General features: G+C 50.3%; 1 protein-coding gene across 4 annotated transcripts in view; it reads left to right on the forward strand.

Moving 5' to 3' along the window:
• The window catches only part of Plxna4 (plexin A4), a 460590-nt gene that overhangs the window by 413409 nt on the left and 20366 nt on the right, over window positions 1-26815 (forward strand). For all 4 annotated transcript variants that reach the window (XR_002386688.2, XM_004856316.4, XM_013076511.3 and 1 more), the window contains 5 exons: window positions 2882-3024; window positions 9225-9493; window positions 11875-11941; window positions 12718-12864; window positions 16878-17037. Coding sequence is in view for 3 of the 4 variants with exons in the window: in XM_004856316.4 (XP_004856373.2) it covers window positions 2882-3024; window positions 9225-9493; window positions 11875-11941; window positions 12718-12864; window positions 16878-17037 (786 nt within the window). In the remaining variant the exon portion in view is untranslated. The remainder of the gene's footprint in view (window positions 1-2881; window positions 3025-9224; window positions 9494-11874; window positions 11942-12717; window positions 12865-16877; window positions 17038-26815) is intronic.

Raw genomic sequence — 26815 nt, forward strand, 5'->3', positions numbered from 1 at the left:
GTCGTATTCAGAGACTTAATGGCAGTCCCTGAGCCCGTGTCACAGTCAAAGCCCTACCTGTCTGTCCACTCTGGCAGGGGAGAAATTAGGTCCTTCCAGGGGCTGAGGCTAGGGTCACTGCCCTGCAACAGTCTCCAAACCCAGAACCCAGCTGAGTGGGTTTCATTCTGTCTTCCGGGAGAGTCCTAGGAATATCTCATCATGACACAGTCATCCCTTACCTTCAGCAGCAAGGGAAGACTGAAGGGCTGATCTGTGATTTCGAAGGAAGAATGTTTCACAGCTGGTATTTAAAAAAACTTACAAACACCACCATGAAGTGAGATCAGCTATAATAAACCTGAGAAGGAAACTTAGGAGCCAGACTCTGGTAACCCCAGGACATCACTGCATGAGTCACCCTGGGAGGGAGGATCCAGGATCCAAGCATGTTCTCTGTGGTGGGTGTGTACAGCGAGTTAATTCAGCCCAGTACCTGTGCTCCCAAATCGAACCAGTCCCCACCAGGGAAGCTGAGGCCAGTTTTGATGGGGAGGTGGATCCATTCCATCCCCTCTCTGCATCCTTCAGCTGTCAGCACGGCATCCACCTTGAGAGACAGTTAATTACTGCTTTTATTATATTTACACCGCTTATTTTTTTTCTCTGCAATGGACTCTTCCATCTCATTAGGTGTCGTGATTAGGATCTTTTTCATGTGTGGCAGGCGTGAGGCTTTGAATGTTGGAAGCTCTTGGTGACTTACAGGAAAGCTGCAGAGGTATCAAAAGCTGACTTCCTCCCTCTGCTACCAATCAACTGAGCACCCCAACCGGGAGGGGGCAGCCGAGGGCAGGGCACAGCTCAACTCTGCCAGAAGGTCCCCTGGGAGGGAGGCTGAGCAGGCAGGCAGGAGTCCAGTCCAAGAGTTGGAGGTCTTCAGGGAGCCTGGCTCAAGGTTTGGGGACAGCTACGCACAAGGGCTGGAAGGAGTCTTCCAACAAAGGACACACAAGACCCACACTTTCCAGGGCCTGGGGCTGCTGTTTAGCATTTGCAGGGTGTAAGGGCGGGTAGGGTCTTCTCGAAGACTTCACAGTGAGCCAGGATGTCACCCATACCTGAATGCACAAGATGCTCTGCTCTCGCCCTGCAGGGGCCTGAGCCTTGGATAGGGAAACACACACCTGTGCAGACACAGACTCCTGTTTCTCACTCACTGATATACTCACACACTCATATACTCACACCATAATATCCACACACTCTCACACTGACATACTGCCCCCCCCCCAAACTCACACCCTGACATGCTCACACTCAGCCAGTTTCACTCGCGTACCTTCACATGCGCACTCACACTGTCACACTGCTATACATACACTCACTAACACACTCACATGCCCGCATACTCTCACTCCTGCTCATGCACTTTCCCATACAGGCGTATACACACACAGAGGTATGTGTGCCTCACCCAGGACATATGTGAGTGTCCATTGAACTTTTGGTGACAGCACGATCACTGACTCCCTTTTTTTAACATCCGCACTCACACATGCACAGGCACACTCCCACACATTGGAGTAAGTTCTGCTTCATTATATTAGGGCTCTCTCCCTCCGAGTCACTGCATGACAAGAGCCCATGTGGACAGAGCAAAAGTGGGAAATACGAGAGGAGAGTAGTATGGATACAGGACTTTGGTGCCCAGGACTATCCCCTGTCCTCTCCAGCAAGTCATAGAGCTTGCCTGGTACCAAGATCTACTGAGACCAGTGGCCTTGACATCAGCACTGCAGGGCAGAGCTGCTCCAAAGTCTAGAACAGGTGGGGCAGGGCCCTACCACAGTTCCTGGGGCACCTAAGTCATATTCACGTGTCCACGCAGGCCACTGGGTTCTGGGCTTGCTTTTTGAGGGCCCTAGACCCATCCTGGGCTTGTAAAAACCCTTCTGAACCTACAAAGTATTTTTCCCTTTTCTTGTGTCTGTATAAATAGAAAGAAACATTGGTCAGTCCATGTCTCCTGGCTGTTCTTTGCCAACATGTGTTCATCCATCTGGGTTGGGTGTATATGTGTATGTACGTGCACACATACAGGTATTTGTATGTTAGTGTGCATGCATGTGTGTTCATGTGTGTGCATACACCAAAGAGAAAGGAAGAGCAGGGCCTGGCTGCCTGCTTCATCTTGAGTACCTAGAGTGGCAGAGGGTGGCCCCAGGGGAGGGTGTGCCTAGGACAGAGTTCTATGACAGCTTTGGCACTGTAGAACAACCCCAGGCTACACTGTGTGCCAGATTTTCCCAGGGGCCAGCTGGGATTTTGTCACTCTGTCCATCTGGAGGCCTGAGCTGCTCCCACAGACACCAGTGCCCATATGCAGATCGTAATTCATCACTAGGTAGAATCACCTTGAGCAGGAAGGATCAAGACAAACCCTGTATATCTATGTAGAAGGAAGATATTAGTCTCAGTCCCTCCATCCCAGGCCCATTTGGAGGTTTGATGGTCCCAGTGAACTGCACACTCCAGAACTGGGCCTGCAAACTTTCATCCTTTATCAGAAGAAATTGTTCTTAAGTGTCATAAGAAAACCCAGTACAAACCCAGCAAGTATAGATGCACCCCTGCAGGCTCTCTCTGCTCTCCTCCTGTTCCTCTGTGTCCCCCTTCCCAGCACTGGTTGCACACCAAAGCCTTTCTTCTTCAGGTAGGGAGTCCCTTCTGGCCAGGGCCACAGCAGGAGTGCGGACAGCCTCACCAGGCACTGGAAAGGGAGACAGCCCCAGACAGGCTTTCTTCTACTACACTCCTGCCAGGCTGACACCTTTCATCCCAATCATTCTTGCCCATCTCCCCCCTCCCCAGTAGTCTCACGGGCTTCTCTTTGTGCTAGCTTTTGCCGAGCTGCAGACAGACATCCATGAGCTGACCAGTGACCTGGATGGAGCTGGGATTCCCTTCCTGGACTACAGGACCTACACCATGCGGGTGCTGTTCCCGGGAATTGAAGACCACCCTGTGCTCCGGGACCTAGAGGTGAGAGGTAGCGGCCCCTGCTGATGCTAGAGCAGGGTGGTGTGTTCGCAGTCTGCAAGTCTGGCCCCTCACTTGGAGGTGAGAAAGCGGAGGCCAGAGAGGGGACACACCATGGCTGAGGTCCCAGGCTTGTGGGTACATTCCAGTACTTCTGAAGACAGGGCCCAGCCAGGGAACATCAGGGCAGGCATGTGAGTAATAGGACTTCAGATCTTTGGGGGTCATGGAGTCTTTTGAGAGTTGCATGGGCTTTAAGGACTCTCTCTCCAGTAAAATTTTACCTGTACACAGAAACAAGAAATGGGAGTTCGTGGACCCTTTTATTTTTTGGTACCAGGAATTGAACTCAGGACCTTGTGCTTGCAAGGAAGGCAGCAGAACCACTGAGCTGAATCCCCGGCCCTCATAGACCCCTGTTTAAAAAACCATGTTATAAAGGATCTTACTATTTAGTTGGTGCTCAATAAATATATAAGGGATTTTACCACTTGGTGCCTAGTTGGGAAAGATAAGCAATGTGCAGGGAAAGGAGGTAGACATGTGAACGATAAACCCTAACAGTCTTCTTAGCAGCAGGGACCTCATCTTCTCAGCATTTTATCCCACTTACTGTCTAGCATAGTATCTGGCTTACGCATATATTCGTATTATGCCTTGTTCTGAAAGGGCTTTAGCACAGCTTATAAAGATAAATACCAGACAGAAGTGAAAAATATAAATGAGGAAACCAGAGCAAATGATAACCCTAAGGAATGATCATTATTAGTTGACTGTTACTAAAATCCCCACATGGCTGTAAGCACTGTTCATGAATTCATTCAGGGGCTCTCAGAGTTGGTGAGCCCATTTTATAGGTGACAAAACTAAGGGGACAGACTTTCATGTACATTTTCTCTCTGTCTATGTATGTGTATGCATGCATTTATACACTTATCACATATGCACATAAAAATGCAAGGTGTCTCCCTTCAACCCACCCATTGCCTTGGTCCAACTCTGGGGCTGTGTTCCTTTCCCTTTCTGACCCATTTCCTTCTGCCTTCCACCTTTCTTCCAGCCTCATCTTTATGTGCATCAAAATGCCAGGCTTCTTAGGGCTCTGAAGAGTCTGCAGGTTCCTGGTTAAAGTGACACTTGGGAGTGATGAAAAGATAGACAATATTCCGTGTGTGTGTGAGTGTGTGAGTGTGTGTGAGTGTGAGTGTGATTGGATGCATAGAGACTGCCCCATCTTTATTCATCTTTGTACTTCTAGCTTCCTGTAGAGCAAGGTGTCTGGCACAGGGTAGGTGTGCAGGAAATGGTGAGTGATTAAATAAATAAGTATCTGTGTGTCTGCCTGCATGAGGATGAACATAGCAGTCCTAAGAAGGGGAATTATGCCCGCTTTTGGGCACAGGAGAGAGAATAATTTAAGAATTCCACTAGGTTGGATACATAAAGTTATTCTTCCTTTTCACTAGTTCAAAACTCCTAGTTGTGTTAGGTTTCCTTTAAGGATGTAACTTTTCAATTGGATTTTCTAAGACCATATCAAAGTCAGGCTTCTCGTAGGCCAGCCTGAATATTTTGGGGCATTTAGAGGACAGTCCCCGCTTATACAAGCTGGTATAATCATGGACACACACATGCACACACTATTTATCCAGGCAATTCCTATGGTCCACAGTATAAATCCTACTATGTCCTGTCACTTAGTCCCATTTGGCTTCTTGCTTTCCTACATTCACTTGCCTCCCATAGGTTTCCAGCTCTCAAACTTGGCTTGGCCAAGGCCTATACCCCAAGGGCTGATGGCAGCAAGGTTAATAGGGTCCACTGTCCCACAGGACCTCAGGAGTGGTTGTGCAGGTGGACACTGAGCTACTGCAATGGAGCCATTCATATGAGCACACCTGCAGTAGCTCAGTGTACAACCTGCCTCACAGTGCATGACAGCCCTGATCATCCAGGACCAGAATGCAAGTGATTCCTTCTCATTGCCAGTGTGCACTGGAGCAGGCCCCTGACTGAAAGCTGCCTGGATTTCTACCCTACTTTGCTTCTCCAAGACCAGTTTTCCAAGAGAAGCTGCCTAACCCCTAGCTGTTACTTCTTAGCAAGACACATAGCCCAGTGAGGAAGAAATCTGAATGTCTTTCAGGTTCTCCTCAGGGCCCTGAATGGAGCTGGCACTAGCTCAGTCCTCCTGCTCTGGCACCTTCTGCTTTATTTTCCAGAAGTCGAGGCTCCCCAAGCAGGGGCATTGAGGACTTCAGTATGAATGATACACACTCCTCTCTCTGCCTAGAAAGTTCCAGAGTCCATGTTCAGGGCAGTCTCTGATCCACTGTGTCCTCACTTCGTGGAGACACTGCCTACCCCAAAGAGCTAGATGGGCTCAGAGTGCACCCCCATCAGGGATACCCCACTCACCACCACCAGGACAGGGTGCAGCCCTCAGAGGACTATGCAGGCACTCTGGGATGCAGGACTGTTGGTTCTGCTGATCACCTGGCTGTGCATTCCTCCCCAGGTGCTCTTTTAGGGGACAGGCCCTACCCCTACCCCAATCCTGGAACGTTCCTGCTGCCCATCATATAAACAATACCATGTCCTATTGTGGCCTTGTTCCTCAGCTGGCACCCTCAGATCTCCCCTGGAACATGAGTAGTCTCTATTTTCTTTGCCTTTGTTAATAAGGGGAAACTCTGATTCCAGCCTCCCGCTCATGAGGGTGTCAGCAGTCAGCTTGACTAGTTTCCCTGAACACGGAGCCCACAGGTGGCTAATTGTTGGGCACAGGCTCTCAGTCAGGCCAGCCACATGGCTTTTTAAATAAATGGTGGTAAAATACACATAGCATAAAAGTTTATCATGTCAACCATTTTTAAGTGTAGAGTGCAGCAGAGTTGAGTACATTCATTTTGTTGTGTTACCATCACCACCATCCACACCCAGAATGTCTTCATCTTCACTAACAAACTGTACCCCTTAAACAGCAACTCCCCTTTTATTTCTCCACCATCCTAGTTTCTGCTCTATGAATTTGACTTCTGTAGGGACTTCATATAAGGAGAAGCATGCAGAACTTGTTGTTTTTTGTCTGGCTCATTATACTTGGCATACTGTTTTTCAAAGTTCCTCCCTATTGTAGTGCCAGCCAGAATTTCCTTCCTTTTTAAGGCGGAAAAGATTGAGTTGTGAGGACAGACCATATTTTGTTTATCCATTCATTTGTGAATGGATGTTTGATGTGCTTCCAGTTTTTGGCTCTTGTGAACATGGGTGTGCAAATATCTGCTCCAGCCTCTGCTTTTATTGCTTTTCAGTATAAACACAGAGCAGTGTCTTCATTTCCAACAAACTCACTAGTTAACTGCTTTGGATGGAAATCAACTTTTATTGTCCTACAGTAGCCAGGGGCTATGTGATATCCAGGTATCTTACATGGATGTCACATCAGCTTTTGTTTGTTTCCAACCTGTTTCTGCCCCCCGGAAGCATTTCTCCCTCTTGGTGTCCTGAGCATAGAAACTTTCCAGGGGAAGCCATTGATTAATCTCAGGCAATGTTGCCCAGCCCTTTCAGCCCCTGGGACTCCTGTCCCTTGGAAAAGTGAGAAGGGAGGCATCCTCTAACTTCAGGCTGACCTATAGAGTAAGTTGCCAAGCTGTTTTTTGTGGTCCACAGGGTAAATCCAAGCATTTGAGTATGTGGCTTTCCAGGCCCTGGTCACAAACCAATCCTTTCAAAACAAGAAGCTGCCAATCAAATACTCCCAATTTCAATCCATCACCAGCTCTTTAACTGTAACCTATTGAATTACAATTAAAATTTACTGTGCAGTTTTATACTCACAGACTTCAGCTAAAGCAGAGAACCATCTGGTAAAGAAAGAATGTCTTGTTTCAGCATGGCATTGGCCCAGGGGGAGGGCAGGCTGCAAAGGGGAATTGCTTCTGACACTCATGACCAAGATACTTCACTTCTATCTCCTCCTTCCATAATGGGGGGAGAAAACTTCTTGTGCAACCCAAGACAAAAGGTTCTGTGCACTGGATATTGTGGAAACTCCTGGGCACAAGTGATGAGTGAAGAGCAGTCAGTGGAGTCAGAGAGGCAGGTAATAAACCAGTGCTGTTTAAGTGCGCGCAGTGCGTGCCAAGCACTTTACATACATTATCTTATTTAATATTCATAAAATATTATGACATCGGCACTCATATTCTCGTTTTAAAGATGAAACAGTAGACCTCAGAGGTGATGGAGTTTCTCCCTGTGGTGTCTGACTTGGATGCTCTTTCCTGCAGGTAGCTGTGCTAAAACCCCCATGCCCAGGACCCCCGGCCCTTGCTGCCCACCAGGCAAATGTGTCTTGCACAGAGAAAGTGCAGCTGAGTCAGAAAGTCCAGAGTGTGTCCTCATGGCCATCTAGTTGGCCCTGTGTCCTCTCCTGCTTGGACCCATGATGCCAAACCTAGCTGTGGCTGCTCTCCCTTTGACAGCCAACCTGAGCTGCTGGGAGGTCTTGAAGGGAAGGAAGGCTGCATGAAGAAGCCAGAGTTGATGTTTAGGTAGCTGCTGAGCCCAGGGATAGCACTGGACATGGTGACAAGACAAGCTTGAGTCTGGAAATCTAGAACTGGCCATCACCAACTGGGTGGCCTTGGGACAAGTCTCTCTCTTAGAGACTGTTATCTTGCAAGATCATTAGATCTCATTGGAATAATATACATAATGTGCCCAGCACTGTGTGCTACACATGTTAAGTGCCCAGTAATAGCAGTACCTATTACTATTCCGACAAGTCAGAGCAATGCTGCTCTGAGTGTGTTAAAGAGCAGAGGAACTTCAGTATGGCTAAGTGTGTGAAGGGTGATCACATGCATGGGAGGGAGGTCAGTGGGTGTCATACAGGTGGCGGATCGAGGTCTGGGATATCCTGAGGTGAGGGTGCCACATGTCTCTTGCTAACCCCTTATCAGCTCCCAGGAGAGCAGGGAACTGATGGATCCAGGCAGAAGGCAAGCAGAGGTGGGTTCCACCTTGGGGGATGAGGGACTCACAAGTTGGGGGGTGCCAGGAATGTCCCTGGCTGGCACTTGCTGTGCGCTCTTACCTCTGAGTGGGTTCCCATCTGTCTCCTGGGAACTGGCCTTCCAGGTATAAGCACTGCAGCAAGAAAAATGAAAACAGCCCTGACTGGATAGCCGGCGTGTTTTCTACCAGCTTCCAGACCCATGGGAACTGCCGATGCCAGGCAACCAGGGTACTCTGGGAGAGCTCTTCTCTGCAGAGGCAGGGCAGCCAACAGTGCCCTCTCCAGGAGGGCCCTATGACTGGGCAACTGTCTTCAAGGTTGGGGCCCGGGGCTGCCTGACCCCTGCCTCCTGCCTGCACCTTGCTCTGAGCCTGGAACACGGCAGGGCTCTGTCATGAGTAGCATGAATGTTTCTGGCACCTTTGGTGACTTCAGTAGACAGGCTTTCTCTGGCCTGTAGAGCAGGATAAAACAGCTACCATCAGTGACTTGCCTGTGTGGCAGGCTGTACATGCAGGCTTTTCACGCATTGTTTCTTTCTCCACACAACAGTCTCAGGACGTGCCAGGGTGTGGTGCAGTCTCTGAAAGAGGCTCCCTGAAAACATCAGATGTTAGAGTCAGAGAGGTTCTTCAGAGACTATTGGGCTCCATCTTCCTCTTTTCTCAGATGGATAAATTTGTGTACCCAGAGAAGGAAAGGGACTTACCTGAGGTTGTATAGCATCGTCTGGCCAAGACTATGTGGAACCACAAAATCCTGACCCAAGCCGCCTGCCTGTCCACAGGATCCTCGGGGCCAGAGATGGGTAGGCAGTGGGGTAACCTGCTATGTACAGGCCCTTCATCAGCCCTGTGTGACCATAAGGGAGGAGCTCAGGCTCTGCAGTCTGGCAGAGGTGGATTCAAATCCTAGTATTGCCGCTTATAGACTTTGGCTCTTTCTCTCTGAGCCTCAGTTGGTTCTTTTCTGTACATGGACTGTAATAGAGGCCAAGTAGATGCTGGGCACAGAACCAGCTGCTGAGAGGGACTTGACAGCGTCGACCAGGTGGCTGGGGCTGTGCCAGTGGATGAGAGGTGCAGTGGGGGAGTCAACAGTGTGGGCACAGCCATCCTGCAGGTGATCATGGGGACACCCAGCAGCTGGCATCAGGACCCCCCAATCTCTCTCATAGGTTCCTGGGTACCGGCAGGAGCGCGTGGAGAAAGGTCTGAAGCTCTTCGCTCAGCTCATCAATAACAAGGTGTTCCTGCTGTCCTTCATCCGCACACTGGAGTCCCAGCGCAGCTTCTCCATGCGCGACCGGGGCAACGTGGCCTCACTCATCATGACAGTGCTGCAGAGCAAGCTGGAGTACGCCACCGATGTGCTGAAGCAGCTGCTGGCCGACCTCATTGACAAGAACCTGGAGAGCAAGAACCACCCCAAGCTGCTGCTCAGGAGGTGAGAGTGTGGCCCTGCGGCTGCTGGCAGGGGTCAGAGCACTTCCTGCTCCGCCCATCTGCAGCCTGGCCCATGGGACTTTCCAGGGAGACCAGGCAGGCTCCAAGAAGAGGAGGTCTGCTCCTAAGGGCAAGACACTGACCTGTGAGGCCAGGCTGCATCACACTCCTTTCAGAAGGGCTGGCCACCATGTGAGTGCCTGGAACTCAGCCATGGTCCTTGGTTCACCCTGTTCTTTTCTTCCTGCATTCCATTCCACTCCTTGAATTCTGATCTTTCTGTTGGAATTCTTTTCTCACAAAATCTTCAGAGGTCATTTAGACCATCCCTGGCCTCCTCAAAATCAGAACTAGAAAGAGAGAGACCCTATGGCCTCCTGCCGCTTCTGGACCAGTAGCAGGAGCAGCATTCAGGAGGCTCAGGTCCTTTCAGGCCCACTGAATCAGAATCTGCATGTTAATGAGGACCCCAGTGACTTGGATGTATCTGTGTATTAAAGTTTGAAAACAGCAGAGTGAAAGCCTTTTTGTGCCATCTTACCCAGTGCAGCCCAGCACGTATTTCCTGGCCCCTGATATAGGCTAAGTGGATCCCGGTCCACAGCCACACATAGATATTTGCCTTCTATGTTGGAACCTGCAGGGTCAGATATGAGGCCTGGACCATACCCTTTAGCTTCTTCTTATGGAAAACAGAGACGCTCTCTCTCTGTCTCGCTTCCATTTGAGAAGGTGCTACTTCTCCTCTTTGCTTTGAATTCAATATCTCTAGCCTTGGCATATCTGAAGTTAGAAAATTCCAATGTGATGCTGTCACATCCAGCCCCCTGCCTGGATCATCCACTGACTCTGGCCCCGTCTTCCTGTCCCCCTCATGTCACCCTTGGTCTCTGGGTCAGAGGCCCAGCCTCAGTGGCCCCAGTTGGCCCTGTGTGTAGATCTGGCTTTCAGAAGCAGTTGCTGCAGGGTGTTTCCTGGTATGGGGGTTGGGGGGGGCATATTTTCCTGCACAGCTGTGAAAGGTTGCTGTGCAGAGGAGCAATCATACAGCTTTGGAAACAGCAAGGTAGATCATTTTGATTTTTGTTTTACTTTCACCATGCAGCCACCCACTGGCATAATTCTAGGGTTGCCGCTGCCTGCCAGAGCTCCCACTGACTATTTCCCGGCGTGGTCTCACAGTCTCGCTCAGGGGTCTGCATTGCCCCATCTTGTTTTCTCTTCTTGCTCCTCCTGGTGCTCCTGCTCCTTCTGCCCTCCTCTGTTGCTGTCTCTTCGTTTTGCCCCTGGCCGTCCCCTTTTTGCAACATTCTTTCTTCTTTTTTCTTCTCAGCTTCACTTTGTGCCAGCGACTACCTAAGTTACTTGGGATTTTAATTGTTAGTATTTTCTGACAGTTGCAATTTTACATTCTACCTGAACTACCTGGGTGGGCTAGTTTGTCTCTAGAGCAGGACATGCACTTAGCACAAGTTTGAGTGTAATTTACTTTCTCTAAAAGGATGCAACCCAAACTAGCCATTCTGCTGTATCTTCAGATGAGAGAGGAGGGGGGGGGGGGTGGACTTGAGTCATAGCGTAACAGTTGCATACTAGACTAAAGAAGGAATGTCCTGCCATTGCAAATGAAATGTTAGAAGGGAGAAGACTTCTAAGAGGAGTTACAATGTGGAAGCCTTTGAAATAGAACAGTTTTTGACATCTCTTGGGATGAGCCAGGTCTAAAGCTCCATGTTGCTGCCAATGCTGGGAGTCTTAGGTTGGATTATGAGGTCAGTCTAGACGGGGGCCTGCCTGCCTCAACTTCCATCCCCTGCCATTTCCTCTCTGTTCCCTGACAAAATAATTTCTCCCCAGATGTTTGTTTATTTGTTTCTTTTCTCACTCAAATTAACACATCAGCCTACAAAGTTCTCTAAGGTTGTACTGCCCAACAGCAGAGCTACCAGCCACAGGTGACTGCTTCAATCCAAATTCATCAAAGTAATTAAAATGAAAAACTTCAGTTCTTCACACTGGCCCTGTTTCAGGTGCACAAGTAGCCTCATGTGGATGGCATTGGTGGAGAGCACTGACATTCTCACAAAGCGCTATGAAACGGACCCTGCTGTGTAAGACAGGCCCAGGATAAACCCACTTGTGATGCAAGCCTGATGCCCGATGCCTGGCATGTCACCCTCCAGCTTTGTAGGAAAATTCCTCTTACCACCCTGGGATCTAAGGTCCATGAGATTTTCCTGTGTGTCAGGATCTCAAGATTTGGCCTAAGAGCATAGTAGCAAGGTAGAGGTATTTCCTTGCTCTGCATATACCCAGTCAGCAAGTTCTGACCAACTGCTTCTTTCTGTCTTCTTCTGCTTCTTCCCTTGGTCACTGTGACAGGACGGAGTCAGTGGCCGAGAAGATGTTGACCAACTGGTTCACTTTCCTCCTCTACAAGTTCCTCAAGGTAGGATAGGATATGGTTGTATGTCCAGTCCTGCTGTGGTCCCCTTGTCCTGGGCGTGAGCCTTCCTCCCTCTGGCCTGCCTTATTTCCCTCCATGCCCTCCGCATCCATACTCACAGGGGCCTGGTGCTTCTAAACCCCAAGAAGTGTAATAACTCCTTGTCATAAACTGTCTCAGAAGACAGAGCCCATGATCAGTCCTAGCTTCAGAGACACAATCCCACACAAGACACAGGACATGTCCTCCTGGTGACAGACAGATGGCCTCTGGCAGCTACATCCCCATTTTAAGCTGAAAACAATTCACCCACTAGTGCCCGAGTTCCTCTCCCCTCTCCCAGCCTCAGACTTATGGAAGCTGATGAGGATCCAGGTGGGTCTGGAAGCTGCCTAACTCAGCAGATGAACTGAGGCTATGCTGGCCAGAGGAGAGTCTACTGGGCTTCTAACTATAACTTGTTTCCTAATTATTTCGTGCCGTGGAGAATTGACCTCTGCCTCCTACTTGGGGCTCAGAGAGCCAGGGAGAAGGAGTAGCAAAAGGGAGCCCCAGACAAATAGCAGGAAAGGGTAGAATAGGGGAATACTCTGTGTCCAAAGAGCCTGGGGGTCACCAATGTGAGCAGTGAGGAGTTGCAGAAGAGATAGCTGGGGCCCTGAGCAACGCAGCAGGTGGGATCAGGAAGGACCAACTGAGATGGGGAAGCAGAGACACAGGGCCAGCTCTGCACATCTGCTGTCCCGGAACTCTGCCAGCATGTTTCTTCTCACATCCAGGAGTGTGCTGGGGAGCCCCTCTTCTCCCTGTTCTGTGCCATCAAGCAGCAGATGGAGAAGGGGCCCATTGACGCCATCACGGGGGAGGCCCGCTACTCCCTGAGTGAGGACAAGCTCATCCGGCAGCAGATCGAGTACAAGACCCTGGTGAGCCACCCTTGCTGCTTCTTCCCAGACCCTGGCAAGTGGGCTTTGGCCTCAGGGCAGCCCTGCCCTGCAGAAAGGACAAAAACAATGCTGAAGAGCCATGTGTCTAGCTCTGTCCCCTGTGGGGGCCAAGCTAGGTGCTACCCTGTCCCCTCTCCTCAGACTTTCTCTGGACCACAGTCCCAGGGCATCTAGTGGGTCTGCCATGTCTGAGCAGCACTTCAGCTTGTGCACTGTTGTGGCTCCAGGCCAGGCACTGCGTTGTGAGGTTGGAGCCCCTTGGCAGCAGGGCTGACTGTTTCTAGTAAGCAACATCCCATTCCATCAGCTCTCCAGACTAGAGAATCAGCACTTTACAGAACAGGTGCCTGCAGGCAGGGGTGGGCAGGAAGAGGAGGCAACTACAAATAGTTCTTTGTGGTTCTGAAGCCCAGGTTTACCCACCAGGCAAGGTTCACATAGGGCTGTGACCAGCCGTGTAACTAGGATGGCCTAGTGGTACAAGGCATTTGCCCAGTGAACATGGGGACGCCCTGTATCAAGGTCAGGCTTCCTCCTGAGAGCAGCGATTGTCTTAGCAAGTAGTGGAGATCAGCTTTTAAGAGCCTGGGGTTGGAAACAGACCTAGATCTGAGCCCTCACTCTGCCTCTGACCAGTCAGATGAGTTGGGACAAGTCTCTAATCTCTTTGAGTTTGGGTTTCTTTATCTGCAGAAAGGGAATAATAATAGAACCTATTGAAATGGAGATCATTGCAGCTGTCCAGAGTGGAGCTGGGAGCCCAGTGTAAAAGTTCACTCCTGCTTTCTCATGGCCCTGCCTGCCTCCTGCCAGCATGGCTGTCCATCCAACCGCTGGCTTCCCACTTCCTCTCCAGCCCCAGGGAGCTCACTTTAAGGCTTTTTTGGGCAAGATTTTCTTAACCTCTCATTACACCATTTTTTTTTTTTTTTTTTAAGAAAGAGGAAGTAGAAGGGATAAGAAAATAAGATAAAAGCTGAGTGTTGGAGGTGGCATGCAGGTCGCACTCAAGAATGGAGGCAAAAGAGACAGCAAGAAAGTAAAAGGGACAGGGGATTGGTGGAATTAAAATGCAATTACCAGCAGGCAAGGGTGGGGCAGAGCTTGGAAAGACGGATGGATGCTCAGGCCCCCTTCCCCAACAGCCCCAGCCGGGGGTGAATCCCAGACCCCTGGCCATTTGGAGAGATCCCTACCTTTGAACAAAGCCATCCCTCCTGGCTGGCAGGCTGGAACCATGATCCATCCACCCTACTCACATCTTCCTGGAGTCCTGGGAATTCCAGCAGAATCCGGGCAGATTCATGGGGAGTGCCTCTCTGTAGGGATTCGGAGGCACCCCAGCTTTCTCATAGTTACTGTCTGCTCTGGAGGAGAGTTAGAGGCTCCCATTGAAATGGAAAATGGAGAAAAAAACTTTCCAAAAATAGAGCACAGTGGATTTCTTAATGAGAGAGTGCTACCTTTAAAAGTCTCCTGCCCCATCCCCCTCCACTCCCTTTCTTTGCCTTCTCTCAGCTTGGCCAATACTGAATGCAACACAATGACTTGTGATAATGCTCTCTCACCAAACTGTAGCAGCCTTTATTCCAGAGGCCAGAGGATTGTTGGTGTACCCAGCTGGTTCCAGGTGACTCACTTAAAGCAAAAACTGGAGTGGGTCACGGCTCTGCACCCATTAAGGTGCCAGCACTGGGCTGGAAGCAAAACAGGAAGAAGCTGTGATGGTTTTGCCCAGAAACGACACCGTGCAGGGAGATTTACTAGTCCCCTCCACCCCTGAGCAAGGTGCCCCCACCCACTGTGAAGAGGGATGGAAGAAGGTGTGGGCATCCTGGCAGGCAGGGAAGCAGGGACTCCAGAGAGGATCAGATGCAAAAATGGCCCATGGCTGGCTTCTGTCAAGGCTGGAGGAGCCCAGAACTCTTTGAGGCTACTGATAGTGACCTTGTCCTGGGCAGGAGGGATAACCATAGAGGGGCTCTGAGAGGCTCAGGGGCACGCTGACTGTACTTCCTAAGCATTGAGGGATTAATTAGATTGATGCTAGAATTTGACTACCAGGGACGAAGGCCCTGCTGATGGAAGTGTGCCAGGGCCCTTGTCACCCATACCTGGGAGCCTGGTAGGCCGAGATGCCCACTGGGAGCCTGCTGGAGCACTGTAGTCACCAGGAAGCCGCCTAGAGTGCTAGATGCCCACCTGGGAGGCTGCAGAATCTTATCCCTGCTCCCAGTGTCCTAGGTCCGTCTGTGCCATGCCCAGTGGTTCCATCCATGTGAGGAACGCTTCTCTAGTAGAGAAAGCAGCAGTCAATTTGTTCAGAAAATAGCCAAGAAGCAGGGTAGGAAGGAAACTCCTGAGTGAGTTGTGGTGGGGCCCTTGGCCAGGGACACTGTCCTTCTGGGGTCACTGCTTACCCTCCTGACCTGAAGCACACTGTGGAGCTGTTCTCATGAGGCCACCTCAACTGCTGGGGCGGCAGAAGTGCCAGGAGATCAACCTCAGGTGGCAGATCATGGTCTCTCAGGGGAGAAAGGCCAGATAATTTGTGTTGCTGCCTTGGGAAGGCTGAACTGTCCCCCACTGGCCCGGAGGACAGGATAGCAGGGCACCACAGCAGTAGGAAGAAGGATAGGGTTGTGCATGGCTGCTGAGCAGGGGAGGGTGCTGGAATGCTCTTGGACAGAGGGCAGTGGCTAGCAGAAGGTGCATGAGGAAGCACAGTCCAGAGATCCTGCCACCAGCTTTTTCAGTTTAGGGGATTTCAAGATTGAGCACTTGGTTTTATAGATGTAAGGTAATTGTTTTCTTCTTAATGCAATAAGCATGTTCCCCATTTGAGCTCAAGCAGTCTACTTGCTAATGAAAGACAGGCATCCAGGACCAGGTCCTGATTATCACCACGTGGGGTGGGAGGAGGCTGCTGTTTGGTTCTGCAAACCAGATGGGGCCATGGGAAATGGCTATGGGAGGGGGTGAGAGGGAAGGGTAGACAGGGAGGCAGGCAGAGGGCTTGGGCTCCAGAGGGAGAGTCTGGGGCCCAGAATGGCAGGGCCACCTGGCAGCAATCCCTAGGAAGGGAAGGCTTCTCTGCCTGGCTCTTGTGCTCCTACTCACTCCTGTGGCCCACAGCACCTGCCCTGGTCACTGGCATCCAGGAGCCCCTACAGTGACATCAGTGTAGAAAGAGCCCAATATGAGAATGCCAGGGGAGAAAAAGCCTTGATGTTCTTAAAAGAAAAAAAAAAATTGGTGACCTGGGATTTTAACTAACTTCTCTGCTTTGTTCTCAAAAGAGAAATAGAGGTCTCAAGCCAGGCAATGGCCTTGTTCCCTGGACCTCTGAACATGGCTGGAGGTTCAGAGCCAGGAAGGCATCTCAAGGGGCGTCAACCTGCAGTTTTTTAAAGGGCATCTTTTTATGTTTAAAGAATACATTAAACTTCATATAGTTGCTCCAGCCTTCTATCAGTCCCAACCCCTTCTCAAAATTAGAGCTATTATAACTTTTTTTATTATTAAAACTTTTGAGACGGAAGCCCGATTCCCTTTGGTACTGAGTACTGAGTGACTGGGAGGAAGTGTGAGGAGGGGCAGAGTGATGTGCAGGGATGGGGGGGGGACTCCGAGGTGGGTGAGGGCGTGCATGCGCTGTGGAGCTGGTGTCCCCTGCATGTGCACATGCATGTTTGAGACAGTGTGTTGCAGATCCCCTCATTGCTTCCCTGTGCTCAGATTCTGTTCCCTTGGAAAAATCAGGATTTCAAGATGTTTGTCCTGATCAGAGTTAAGTGTGCAGTCTGTACTCCTGCAATGGCCCTGAGGCTTCTGCAGGGTTCTGCTTGTCTGGCAGGAGAGGGCAGTGGGCCTGGTGGGGACCCAGGTGGACTGGAGTCACCCCACCCGCCCCAGCCCATCCAGGAGAGGGCAAGCTGTTCTTGTTCTTCTTGCTGCCTTCACCCACGTGACCTCTCCCCCTCACCCCACAGGTCCTGAGCTGTGTCAGCCCAGACAATGCCAATAGTCCCGAGGTTCCAGTGAAGATCCTCAACTGTGACACCATCACTCAGGTCAAGGAGAAGATTCTGGATGCCATCTTCAAGAACGTGCCCTGCTCCCACCGGCCCAAGGCTGCAGACATGGACCTTGGTGAGTAGGATTCCCACCCACCCAGGGGCCGGCCCCACAGCTAATCCTGAGCACCTCCTGCCTTCTCAAGGCAGCAGGATGTAGAGATGGGTGCAGGGAGTAGAAGGGGAGGACCCCCAGGACCCCATAGGGTTTATTTCATGGCCTGCTTGGCATTGGCCAGAGCTGGTCCTAAGCGAAAAGGGGCCCACAGGTCACTTGGCTGTCCAGTGACTACCTGGCCTGGAGGGGATACCTCTGGGGTCTTCTGGGTGACTGAGGGCTGGGAGTGGATATGTCATATCTGAATGAAGGGACTCAAAGACCAAACTTGCCAATCTGAGTCCCTGGGGTCAAGGTCCTGCCACTACCTTTGTTGTCCTCCAGGCTCGTCCCCTCTCCTCTGTTCTGGGCCTGTAATTTTTGCTGAGTATCTACAGCTTGAGGGATCTGGGTCAGCTATAGAGAATGGAGAGAAAGGATAGAGAAAAATGAGGCATGACAGCCTGCTGGGGAGCAGGATGACAGTGTATTTGAATGTTCCATGAATAGATCACGTAGCCTATATAAACAAGGGCATGCCACTTAGGGCCAGCTGCACTTAGATCCAGTTATGGTTTGCCTGAGCATGTGCAGGATGTTATCCAGGGGCAATCCTCCCAGGGAGCCCCAGGCTCTGAAGAGGTGGGTAGAAGAGAGGCAGTTCCAGCATTGTGGGACACCTGGATTTATTTCTGGTGCCATTGAGTCCTGTGTGACCTCGGCCTGGTTATTTAACCTTCCTGTGCCTTAGTTTCTGTGTCATATAAAGTGGAGATCATAATAGTTCCTCCCTTGTAGTAGGAATCCCGTGGGGTGATGTGTGTAAAAGACTTTTTCTGCAGTCTTGGCCCATAGTACACACTTGGTAAGTACTGCCTGATATTACTGATTCTGAGAGTAAAGCAAGTGAGGACCCTGGATGTGCCTGTTTGTTGATGCTGGCTATGAGAGATGGGCATTGATTCCTGGCAATCCATGGGGTAGGGTGGGGTGGGCTGGGGTGGGATTGGGATTCCAGAGGCCCCAGACCCCTCCATCCGGCCCCTAAGCTGGCTTGAGCTAAGCCATCCAAGACAGTTGGGGATTTGTGTTCTTTGCTAAAATCCTGAGGAAATTTTCACCCTCTACCCCAAGCTGCTCCACTTCCCCAGGATTCTATTACCTAAAGATTGTTAGGATCAGGAAGTTCAGCTAACTCCCTCACAATCTCCCTTCTTCATTTACCCCTGTCTCTTCTTGCTCCACTCTGGGCTGATGTGTGTGGCCCTCTGCCCTGTGCAGAGAGAGGTTGGGTGAGCAGATATCCCCCTCCACTTTGGAGTTGTCACTGAGCATATTGTTTTGGGGACATGGAGGAAGCAATGTGAGATGGGCGGGTCCAGGAGTTGGGTGGACATGTGTGTGTGTGCACCCAATTCACTCCTTCTGCCACAAAGACCTTGCAGGGTAACAAGGTAAGGGTTCTGTATTCCTTTCCCTGGAGAAGTCATGGGGTGCTCCCTAGTGGGTGGTCCAGGAAGAGTTGAGTGGGTTAAGCATGCAGCACCCACATTCCTTCCATTTGCTTCCTTTGTGGGGCCCAGGGTCAGGCACACTCAACTCCTCAGTATCCTTATCTGCAAAGCGGGTGGGAGGACTCTCCTGACAAGGGCTTGGAGGAAAAGCTGTTAAAAGACCAAGTGTCTACATGGGACAGTGAACTTTCAGAGGTGGTGCTGGAACATGGAAGGAGCCCCTGAGGGTGCAGGCATGTGGAAGAGGGTGCTCAGTACTTAGAATGAAATGACTTCCAATGGGGCAGCAGTGAGTAGTTCCATGTGCCTCCTTTACAGAACTGAGCTCAGTGGTCACTTGGGACAATGTCTCTGCCACCTAAGGGCAGCGAACAGCTGTGGGAGCTTAAACACCTGATGGAGCTTAGGAAAGGTTGGAGGCAGCATTCTTCAACATCACTTCAGTCCAGAGCTAAGAGAGTTCATCCTCTGGGAACAAAGTCAGGACAGGGCCTTTCTATGCCTGTGGGTATCCTCAAGAGAGACCACATCATGTCTGGTGGCTGCAGCTCAGGACCAGTTCTCCCCATCCTGGGAACTCCCTACTCTGAAAATGGAAAGGGAAGATCTGTTTATTAGCTTAGAAAATTGCTCCCTTCATTGATCTGTGGCTGCAAAGCCAGCAAAGCAAGGCTTTGACGAGAAGATGCACCTCACCCTGCAGCCATAGTCACGGTCATCTAGGAGGCAGGTCTCCAGTGACACCACACTCACCCAGTGGCCCCTGCTTTAGGTCCCCAAGTACACAGCAAGTCTCCCTCTCTGCTACACATGCTGCTGGGCCACCCTCATAGTGGGGAGAGATACAGGAGAGAACCCAAAGAGGAGGTGCCTCAGTAATTTGGGCCTCAGGGGCCCACCACACAGAGGAAGGGCTTCAGGTGCCACTTTGGAAGGGCCTCCCTGCTCAACCTCCATGGCGACTCTTCTCACAAGTTTCCTGCTTTTTTCCACAAAAGCCAGAGTTGGGAGCCCCCTCTTAAACCTTGGGCTTTCTTCTGCCCCAAGCCAGATTGCACAATAAGGAAAACAAAGTCCTCTCAGAGACTGCACTGCTTCTTCCACACACTTCCGGCTCCTGACTCCCCATGAGGAGTGGGGCAAGAAGAGTTACTCCTACCTCGGGGGTGAAAGTCTTTGAGAGCCTGAAAGCAATTTATAGAGGAAGAAGTGATTACTACTACAAATTAGTGTACACCGCAGGCCACCTGGCATACAGGCACAGAGAAGCTCCACCCAACCCAACACACTTGGCAGAGGCAAGACAGCCCCGTACCACACATGCCATCCCCTGCCATGCCTCCTCTTCCCACAGCTGAGGGCCTCAGGCAGAGCCTGGCACCCCTCTCCTGGTGTTCAGACCCTACAGAGGCACAGTGAACTGCACCAGGTCAGCTCAGAAGGAAGCAGTCACCCTAAGCTGCCTTTGTCATTGTCCCAAGGAAATCGAGCCTCAGCTCCCTGTCTGCCTGGCCTGGCTTCAACCCCTCCTGTCATCATCATGGTGGCCCTGCCTGGGCAGCTCCTCCTTCCCAGTGTTGCATTTATGCTCCTGGTTCAGAGATCGCCCACCCCTGCCTCCACCCCTACCCAGCCTTTTCCAGGCAGGAAGGAACCATGATGTTACGTAGGGCTTTGCAGGCTAACGGAACTGGGAGGATGTGTACACATCACAGTCGCCAACTTCGTGGGTTGATTTACTGTGTTTTAACTTCATGATGGTGGGAAAGCATACCCATACAACTATTCTATTTCCCTCCTTGTGGCAAACTGTGTGCCAGGCCTGGAGGTACCAATAAGACTAGATGTTTGTCATTTCTGACCACAGTAGCAGAGGCAGGCCATTGTACTGTCTGAGCTGGGAGATGGTTTTTGTCTCCTCCTTTCACTCCCTGAAGGAAATCTTTGTTGCCACTCACTTTCTTGCTCAGAGGAGAATGTGCAGCTCAGAGAGGCACAGTGCCTGGGCCAGGCCATACAGCAGAAAGGTGGAGAGAACACCCATTCCCTCCACAGGCAGTCTCCTCCGTGGCCTCTTGTCTCCTTCAGCTACTACCCCTGACCTCCAGAGATTCCTCCAGTTTAATGCAAATGCTCTATCAATAGGCCCCGGAACTCTGCCACCCCCTCTCTGTCTTGCCACTCAGGTCACACTGAAAGGATATATTTTTTCAAATAAGTAATTCCTGTATGCAATAAAAAGATACACTATCTTCTGAGTGAAATATAAAGAGTTCACAGCAGCTGTCTCCCCAGTTTGCATTTTCCGTTGCACCTGATGGGAAGGACAGATAAAGATAATGGGATTTTTTTTCTTCTTCTTTTTTATTTCACCTCCCTTTCTCCCTGGAAGGTACAAGTGTAACAAATTGGATCGTGAGTGTCTGTCCTTTGTGCCTGGTGCTTGGAGCAGGGCATGGGGCTGCCAGGCAGGAGCTGCTTCCAGAGGTCAGAGCTAGCTATTTTTTCTTGGTGTCATTTCTCATGCATATGAATTCCAGGTCACCTTTCCTCCTCCTACTGCCACTACCTACCTTTTTAACTCTTCTTTGACCCAACACACTGATTTCAGCCCTGTACTCCATATTCAAGACTATTCATTGAGCTATGTCTAGTGTCTCTCTTAAGTGAGCTTTACCTTTTCCTCTCCAGACATCTCCAAAGAGCAACACCTAGCTAGTTCGCTGCATTTCAGTTTACAAAGACCTAGTCCCTTAAATGCTGATGATGTCCTCTTTAGGAAGTGCAGTGTCAAGTTTCTTCAATTTAAGCAGCAACTGTCATAATTCAGTCATTTTATATTTGAGAACTTGCTTTATTCTTTTATTCATTTTTTATAACAACATTTTTGATGGTCAGCTCTCAGTGCCTGGGTCAATCCTCTGACCTTTTCTAGCAGCCTATTGGACCTTCTCCTGGCTGCCCTCAGATCTTCTCTGGTTCCTGCTCCTCTGGTTGCCAGGAGCTAAAGGTGTCAGGAACAGGCAAGGTGTCTCCTTGGGGCTCAACTGCTGCCCGGTGTGTGGAGCCACTAGGGTCCTGTGTGTTGGACCAGAAGGCCCTCCTGGGAGGACCTGCTTGTAGGGCCTGAGATGAACAAAAGGTGAACTGTGAAGTGGGCCCAATGTGGATCTTAAGGCTGATTTTCTTGGGTTCACCTAACCTGGAGGGCCTTCTTCCTCCCTCTCCTCTGCCCCCACCCCCACCTTCTGAATCCTCCTGTCATAGGTCAGAGCAGAGCTGGCCACGAAAGACTGGAGTTGAGAAGAGTCTGTTACAAAGCCTGCTGGGTCTCCTATTTGGACAAAATGAAGGGTGCGTGCACATGTGAGTGTGCATGTGTGTGAGTGCCCATGCACCCAACTGCACATGTCCACCATGAGGACCACAGTTATTGAGGAGCTGTGTTTACCTTTCACAGCACGTAGGGTTTGCACCTCAGTATGGCACCTGCTGGTGGGCAGGGGACCCCCTGGAAGCCCAGCCAGCTCTGTCCTCAGAAGTAGCATCCCCTCCAGGGTGGCTGCAGGTGATCCTGCCCATCTAGAAAGGCCACCTTCCCTCTGCTAAGCACACACCTTCTCTTGCACCGCTCTTCCTGCCGCAGCTCCAAGCACCTCTGGCCCCCCTCCTGGCTTTCTCCAAGTCTGCCTCCTATTCTCTTCACTCTCTGCAGTAGGGCTACCCACCACACTCATCCCTTCCTTCTCCTCTACTCCCATCTCCTTAGCGCTCAGATCAACTCCATACACCTGAGCCTGGCCTGCAGCATCTTTCTGAACTCACTTCCCAACTTCTAGCCTTTCTTCCAACCTTTTCCCACAAAAACTCATACTTAGGCATCCCTGTAGTGTCATTCAAGTACCATCCTTGGATCAGAACACTTATCCTCTTGCCAGTCAGACAAATGCCCAGTCCTCCTTCCCAAGTAGATCTCTGTGTCCACACATTTCAGCTTTCTGCATACACCTGGCCCTGAACACTGGGCTCCACACAGCTTCTCTGTGCAGGAATATCTCCACAACAAGGGCTTTGTGGTGTTTCATTCCCTTGTTTAACTGTCCTGTGGTGCAGTTCCTGCTCCACCATGGATCCTCTCAGGAACCTTGGTTTCCTGAACAAGTGGAGCTGAGACCGTCTGGAGAGGGGTTTCTAACACGGCAGCCACTGGAGCTGCCTCTTTGATGGGACAGTAGATGTCTTTGTCTGGAGGATGTGTTGAGGAGGAGTCAACCTGTCTTGAGATTCACATTGGCCACTACTGATCTTGGCATCTCACAGCATCTGGTGGCTTGGAGGCATTTTTGGTTCCTTGCTGGGCCCTAAGGGCAGCCAGATCTGCCCTAGAAGGCTCAACATTCACCCGGAGGATGATGGCCTTGGCAGAATTGTCACATTGCCCCTCAGCTGTTTTGGTGTGGTCACCTCATACAGGACAAGGCATAGATACTAAGAGAAGTAGTCTTAGTGCTGTTTTTATAGGCAAGACAGAGTTTAGTGAGAAGAGTGCAGGACTGGGGGTTAGGAAACCTGGGTTTGATTTATTGTTACTAGTCTTATTAAAACTAACCATAGAATGAATATGCAACCATGTTCAGAGCACAGGACAGGCTGTGGGCCTTGCTCAGAGGTTTCTGGGACTGAGTTAAGCAGCTGTATGCATTACACAGGGCCAGGGTGCTGTCCCTTGTCTCTGAAAATGTTGGGCCTGCCTCACCCTCAGCTGTCCCAGCCCGCTACATTCTTCTTTCTTGAGGCGGGGTAAGATTTCATGGGCCCAGCCATGAACCTTGAGAGAGTGACTGCTACAGGGGGGGGGAGAAGCTCCTACTTTGACTTTGGTCTTGGTCTCTGGTTCTGTCTGCTCCACTCAGTAGAGACCAGTGGGTTGTACTCTGGACAAAGTCCTGAAGTCATACAAGACCAGCAAGTGAAGTGCAAGTCTACCCTTGAACTTCCTTGAGACATTCCCTCATGAGCCTGGGAAAAGAGAGGCCAGAACTGGCCTGGACGAAGGGTTTCAGGAAGGGAAAGAAAGTCAGTCAACATGGGTATGGGTGCGTGCTCCAGGTGATGGCATAAAAATAGGGACTCTGAGCCAAGGAGAGTGAGCACCGAGGAATGATTTTCCTTGTTAGTCTACTTAAGTTATTCTGTTATAGGAATGTGGGGCCACCTTCTAGTTGTACCCCACACTTTCCTCCACTTGCGGTTCAGCAGGATAGGCTGTGTGGTGGTCCCTGCCAATACCAGCTGCCCATCTCATGGGCTTCCTTTCATCACTTCTGCATTGGGATGGCACAGAACTTTTTTTTTAACCTTTCTGATATTTCATAAGACTGTACATAGCAATTTTTCTCTATACTAGAGAGCAAAAATAACAGGCTTAGGACATCTAAAAACAAGGCTAAGTGTTTCTCTTGATTCCAGCTCACAATCCTCATATTGGCATTTAGAGAAGCATTCCTAACTATTTGAGGTAAAAAAGGCAACATTTGCTATCACCCAGCTGCCCCTGAGTGTCCCCATCCAAGTCAGGGGCTGGGCTAGTGGCACTGCAGACTGGGCAGCTACGATACCTCTGGGCAGCCCTTGGCCTTGTGACTACATGTTGGCCTCCAGGGTGACTGTGTGTCCTGCCCGCCCACTGCATAGTATCCCTGAATATAGCACGAGCATCTCACTGGTGCTCATTGGATTTTGTAGAAATGGGAACGTGTCCCCAAGGAACATTGCCAGTGGCCTCCTAGAGCGTCATACTTGATGCTCCACTCAAGTGGAAGCAGGTGCCTGCCTTGCCTTCATTACGATCTGCCCATGGCTCATGTCGAAGGCCAGCCCTCTTTCTCCTTCCTGCATAGTTCCCTGTACGTGGTTGATCTTAGATGGTGAACACCATATTAGGGGATCTGATCTGCACCCACATCTTCCCTTCCCATTGAGAACACTCAGGGCAGAGACTTTTTTCATAGGTGCCTCCGTGTCTTGATGATCTGGTCCAGAGGGCAGCCCAAAGGTGTATCCTAGAAAGTGAAAGCAGTCTCAGCTGGTCGGTGAGCTGAGCAATGCCCTGGTATGTTGGCCTCTAGGTCTGCCCTTCTTATCTGTCATTTTCGCAGTGGTAAAATTAGAATGAGTGACAGCCATCTAAGAGAGCTCTCACTTCTGCCAATGGAAGTGCCTAGTGTTGCTTTTCTGTTCAGATCACTCTTTGTCTCAGGTCGCTGAAGCAGCTTACAGTTCACCTCTGACTATAGTCCACTGTCCACCTGCCATATGCATAAGCATACAGTTGTGAGATCCTCTTACTGCTTAGAAAACAGGCCACCATCATCCAGTCATCAATCTCCTTCATTCATTTATTCTTTCATGTAGCCATTCACTTATTGAATATTTATTAAGTGCTTTCTCAGTCTGGTGCACTGAGCTAACCCTCTTAGTATGTGTAGCAGCATCATTTTTGTACTCCAAAGGACAACAGCTGCCCTGGAGAGACATGGACATATTTTTTCCCACTTCTTGAATGGGGACATGGAAGCAGACTGACTCTCATTTACTTACATAATTACTGGACAGGACTCAGAGCTAAGGTCACTGAATATGGCTATACAGGCTATGTACTGCACAACTTTGAGAGTCATTGTGCAACGTAGAAGTCCTACATTGAGGTCTGCAATCGGTTCCCAACTGTAATTGCCTAGGCCACTCACCCATGTAACATGTTCAGATCCCACTGAGATGTGCTAGAATTTCATCAGTGAGGGGTGCCAGTGTGGCTACTACACTGGAAAGCTGGTCTTTGGTTGGTACCTTCACCATCTAGTCCTAGAAGCTCCGTGGCCAGGTCCAAGGAGGAGACTCCCTTGGAGCTCAGTCAGTAGACAAAGGACATGTGGAATACTGACCACCTTTTGTGACATGCTCTGAAGCTGCCCCTGTGCTGCCATGCCACCCCATGCAGCATGTGACTGAACTAGGGACATTCACCTTGCATGCCACAGAGACCCACTGCTGTGTTCCTCAGCCAGCCTGGTCTTCACCAGAGTCCACTGCACCTCCAGTTGGCAGCTGGACCAGCACAGAGACATCCATCTTCCTTTGCCCTGTCAGTCAAACATTCATGCATGCAAATCTATCTGAAATTTAAAAGGCAAAGCAAGAAACAACACAACACAATGACAGACAAACAAACTGGCACCCAAGGACTTCAGAGGCTTCAGATTTTTCCCCTCCTGTCACCCTCATGGCCCCAGGTTCTAATTGCCATGAGCCATTTCAGGTGGACTATCAACAGGACTTAGGGATGGACATTCCTCAGAGACTTCCTGCTTCAATGACCAAGTGTGTCACCCTTGTATGTTGATTCTTTTGACACTAAGCTTGAAACCAGGCAGCAGGGAAGCCATAGGACACTGAGCCTGGGGCATCTCTGCTGCTCCTCAGGGCCAGCTGCCCCCTTTCTGGGCCTTTGGCCCATCTGTCCAATGGGATGGCAGTACTGGCCACAGAATGCACAATGCAGGGAAAGACCAGTGCTTCCTTGCACAAATGTCACAGATGTGGTCAACTGAGGACCAGCAGTTAAACCTTGAAAAGAGGGAAATGAGGTAGGGAAACTGAGTATGTTTCTCTGTGGGCTATAGGAAAAACTCCTTGACTGATCAGGCCTGCACCTGACTGCACTCTGCACAAGCCAGTTCCGCCTGTATGCCTTAGAAGTGCCAGAAGTGCTCAGAAGCCACGTGAGGGTGGTGCGCAGTCTTGGCTGCCTGGAATCCAGATTTCTGGATTCTTGGCCAGAACACATGTTTTGTTTGAATTTAAGAGTGTTTTTCCTTTTGGCTGCATGCTCATGAGAACAGTGTATGTGTGTATGGACTCACACACATGTGTATGGATGCATGAGGGCTACCATACACATGGATTTCCACCTGTGTAATTTCAAGATTGGAGTGCGCATTTCTTCACATGTGATTTGTACTAAGTCAGTGGTGGGATCTAGGTGATGAGAAGCAGTCTCTTATTTCCCCACATGGGCCCCATCAGTGAGCCCGTGTACTAGAGGTTTTTGGGCCCATGAGGAGTAGGTGAGGATGGATGGAAGTGTATATCTGTGGCATTAAAATATGTATGTGCCTGGTAGATGACACAGTCGGTATTATCCACATCAGTTTTATGGGGAGGGAGATGCTTCTAAGTGAGAA

This window comes from Heterocephalus glaber, unplaced genomic scaffold (assembly GCF_053883595.1).
Source record: "Heterocephalus glaber isolate CG9 unplaced genomic scaffold, H.glaber_assembly_v1.0 deba00000546, whole genome shotgun sequence".
In the NCBI taxonomy this organism is placed as follows: Eukaryota; Metazoa; Chordata; class Mammalia; order Rodentia; family Bathyergidae; genus Heterocephalus; species Heterocephalus glaber.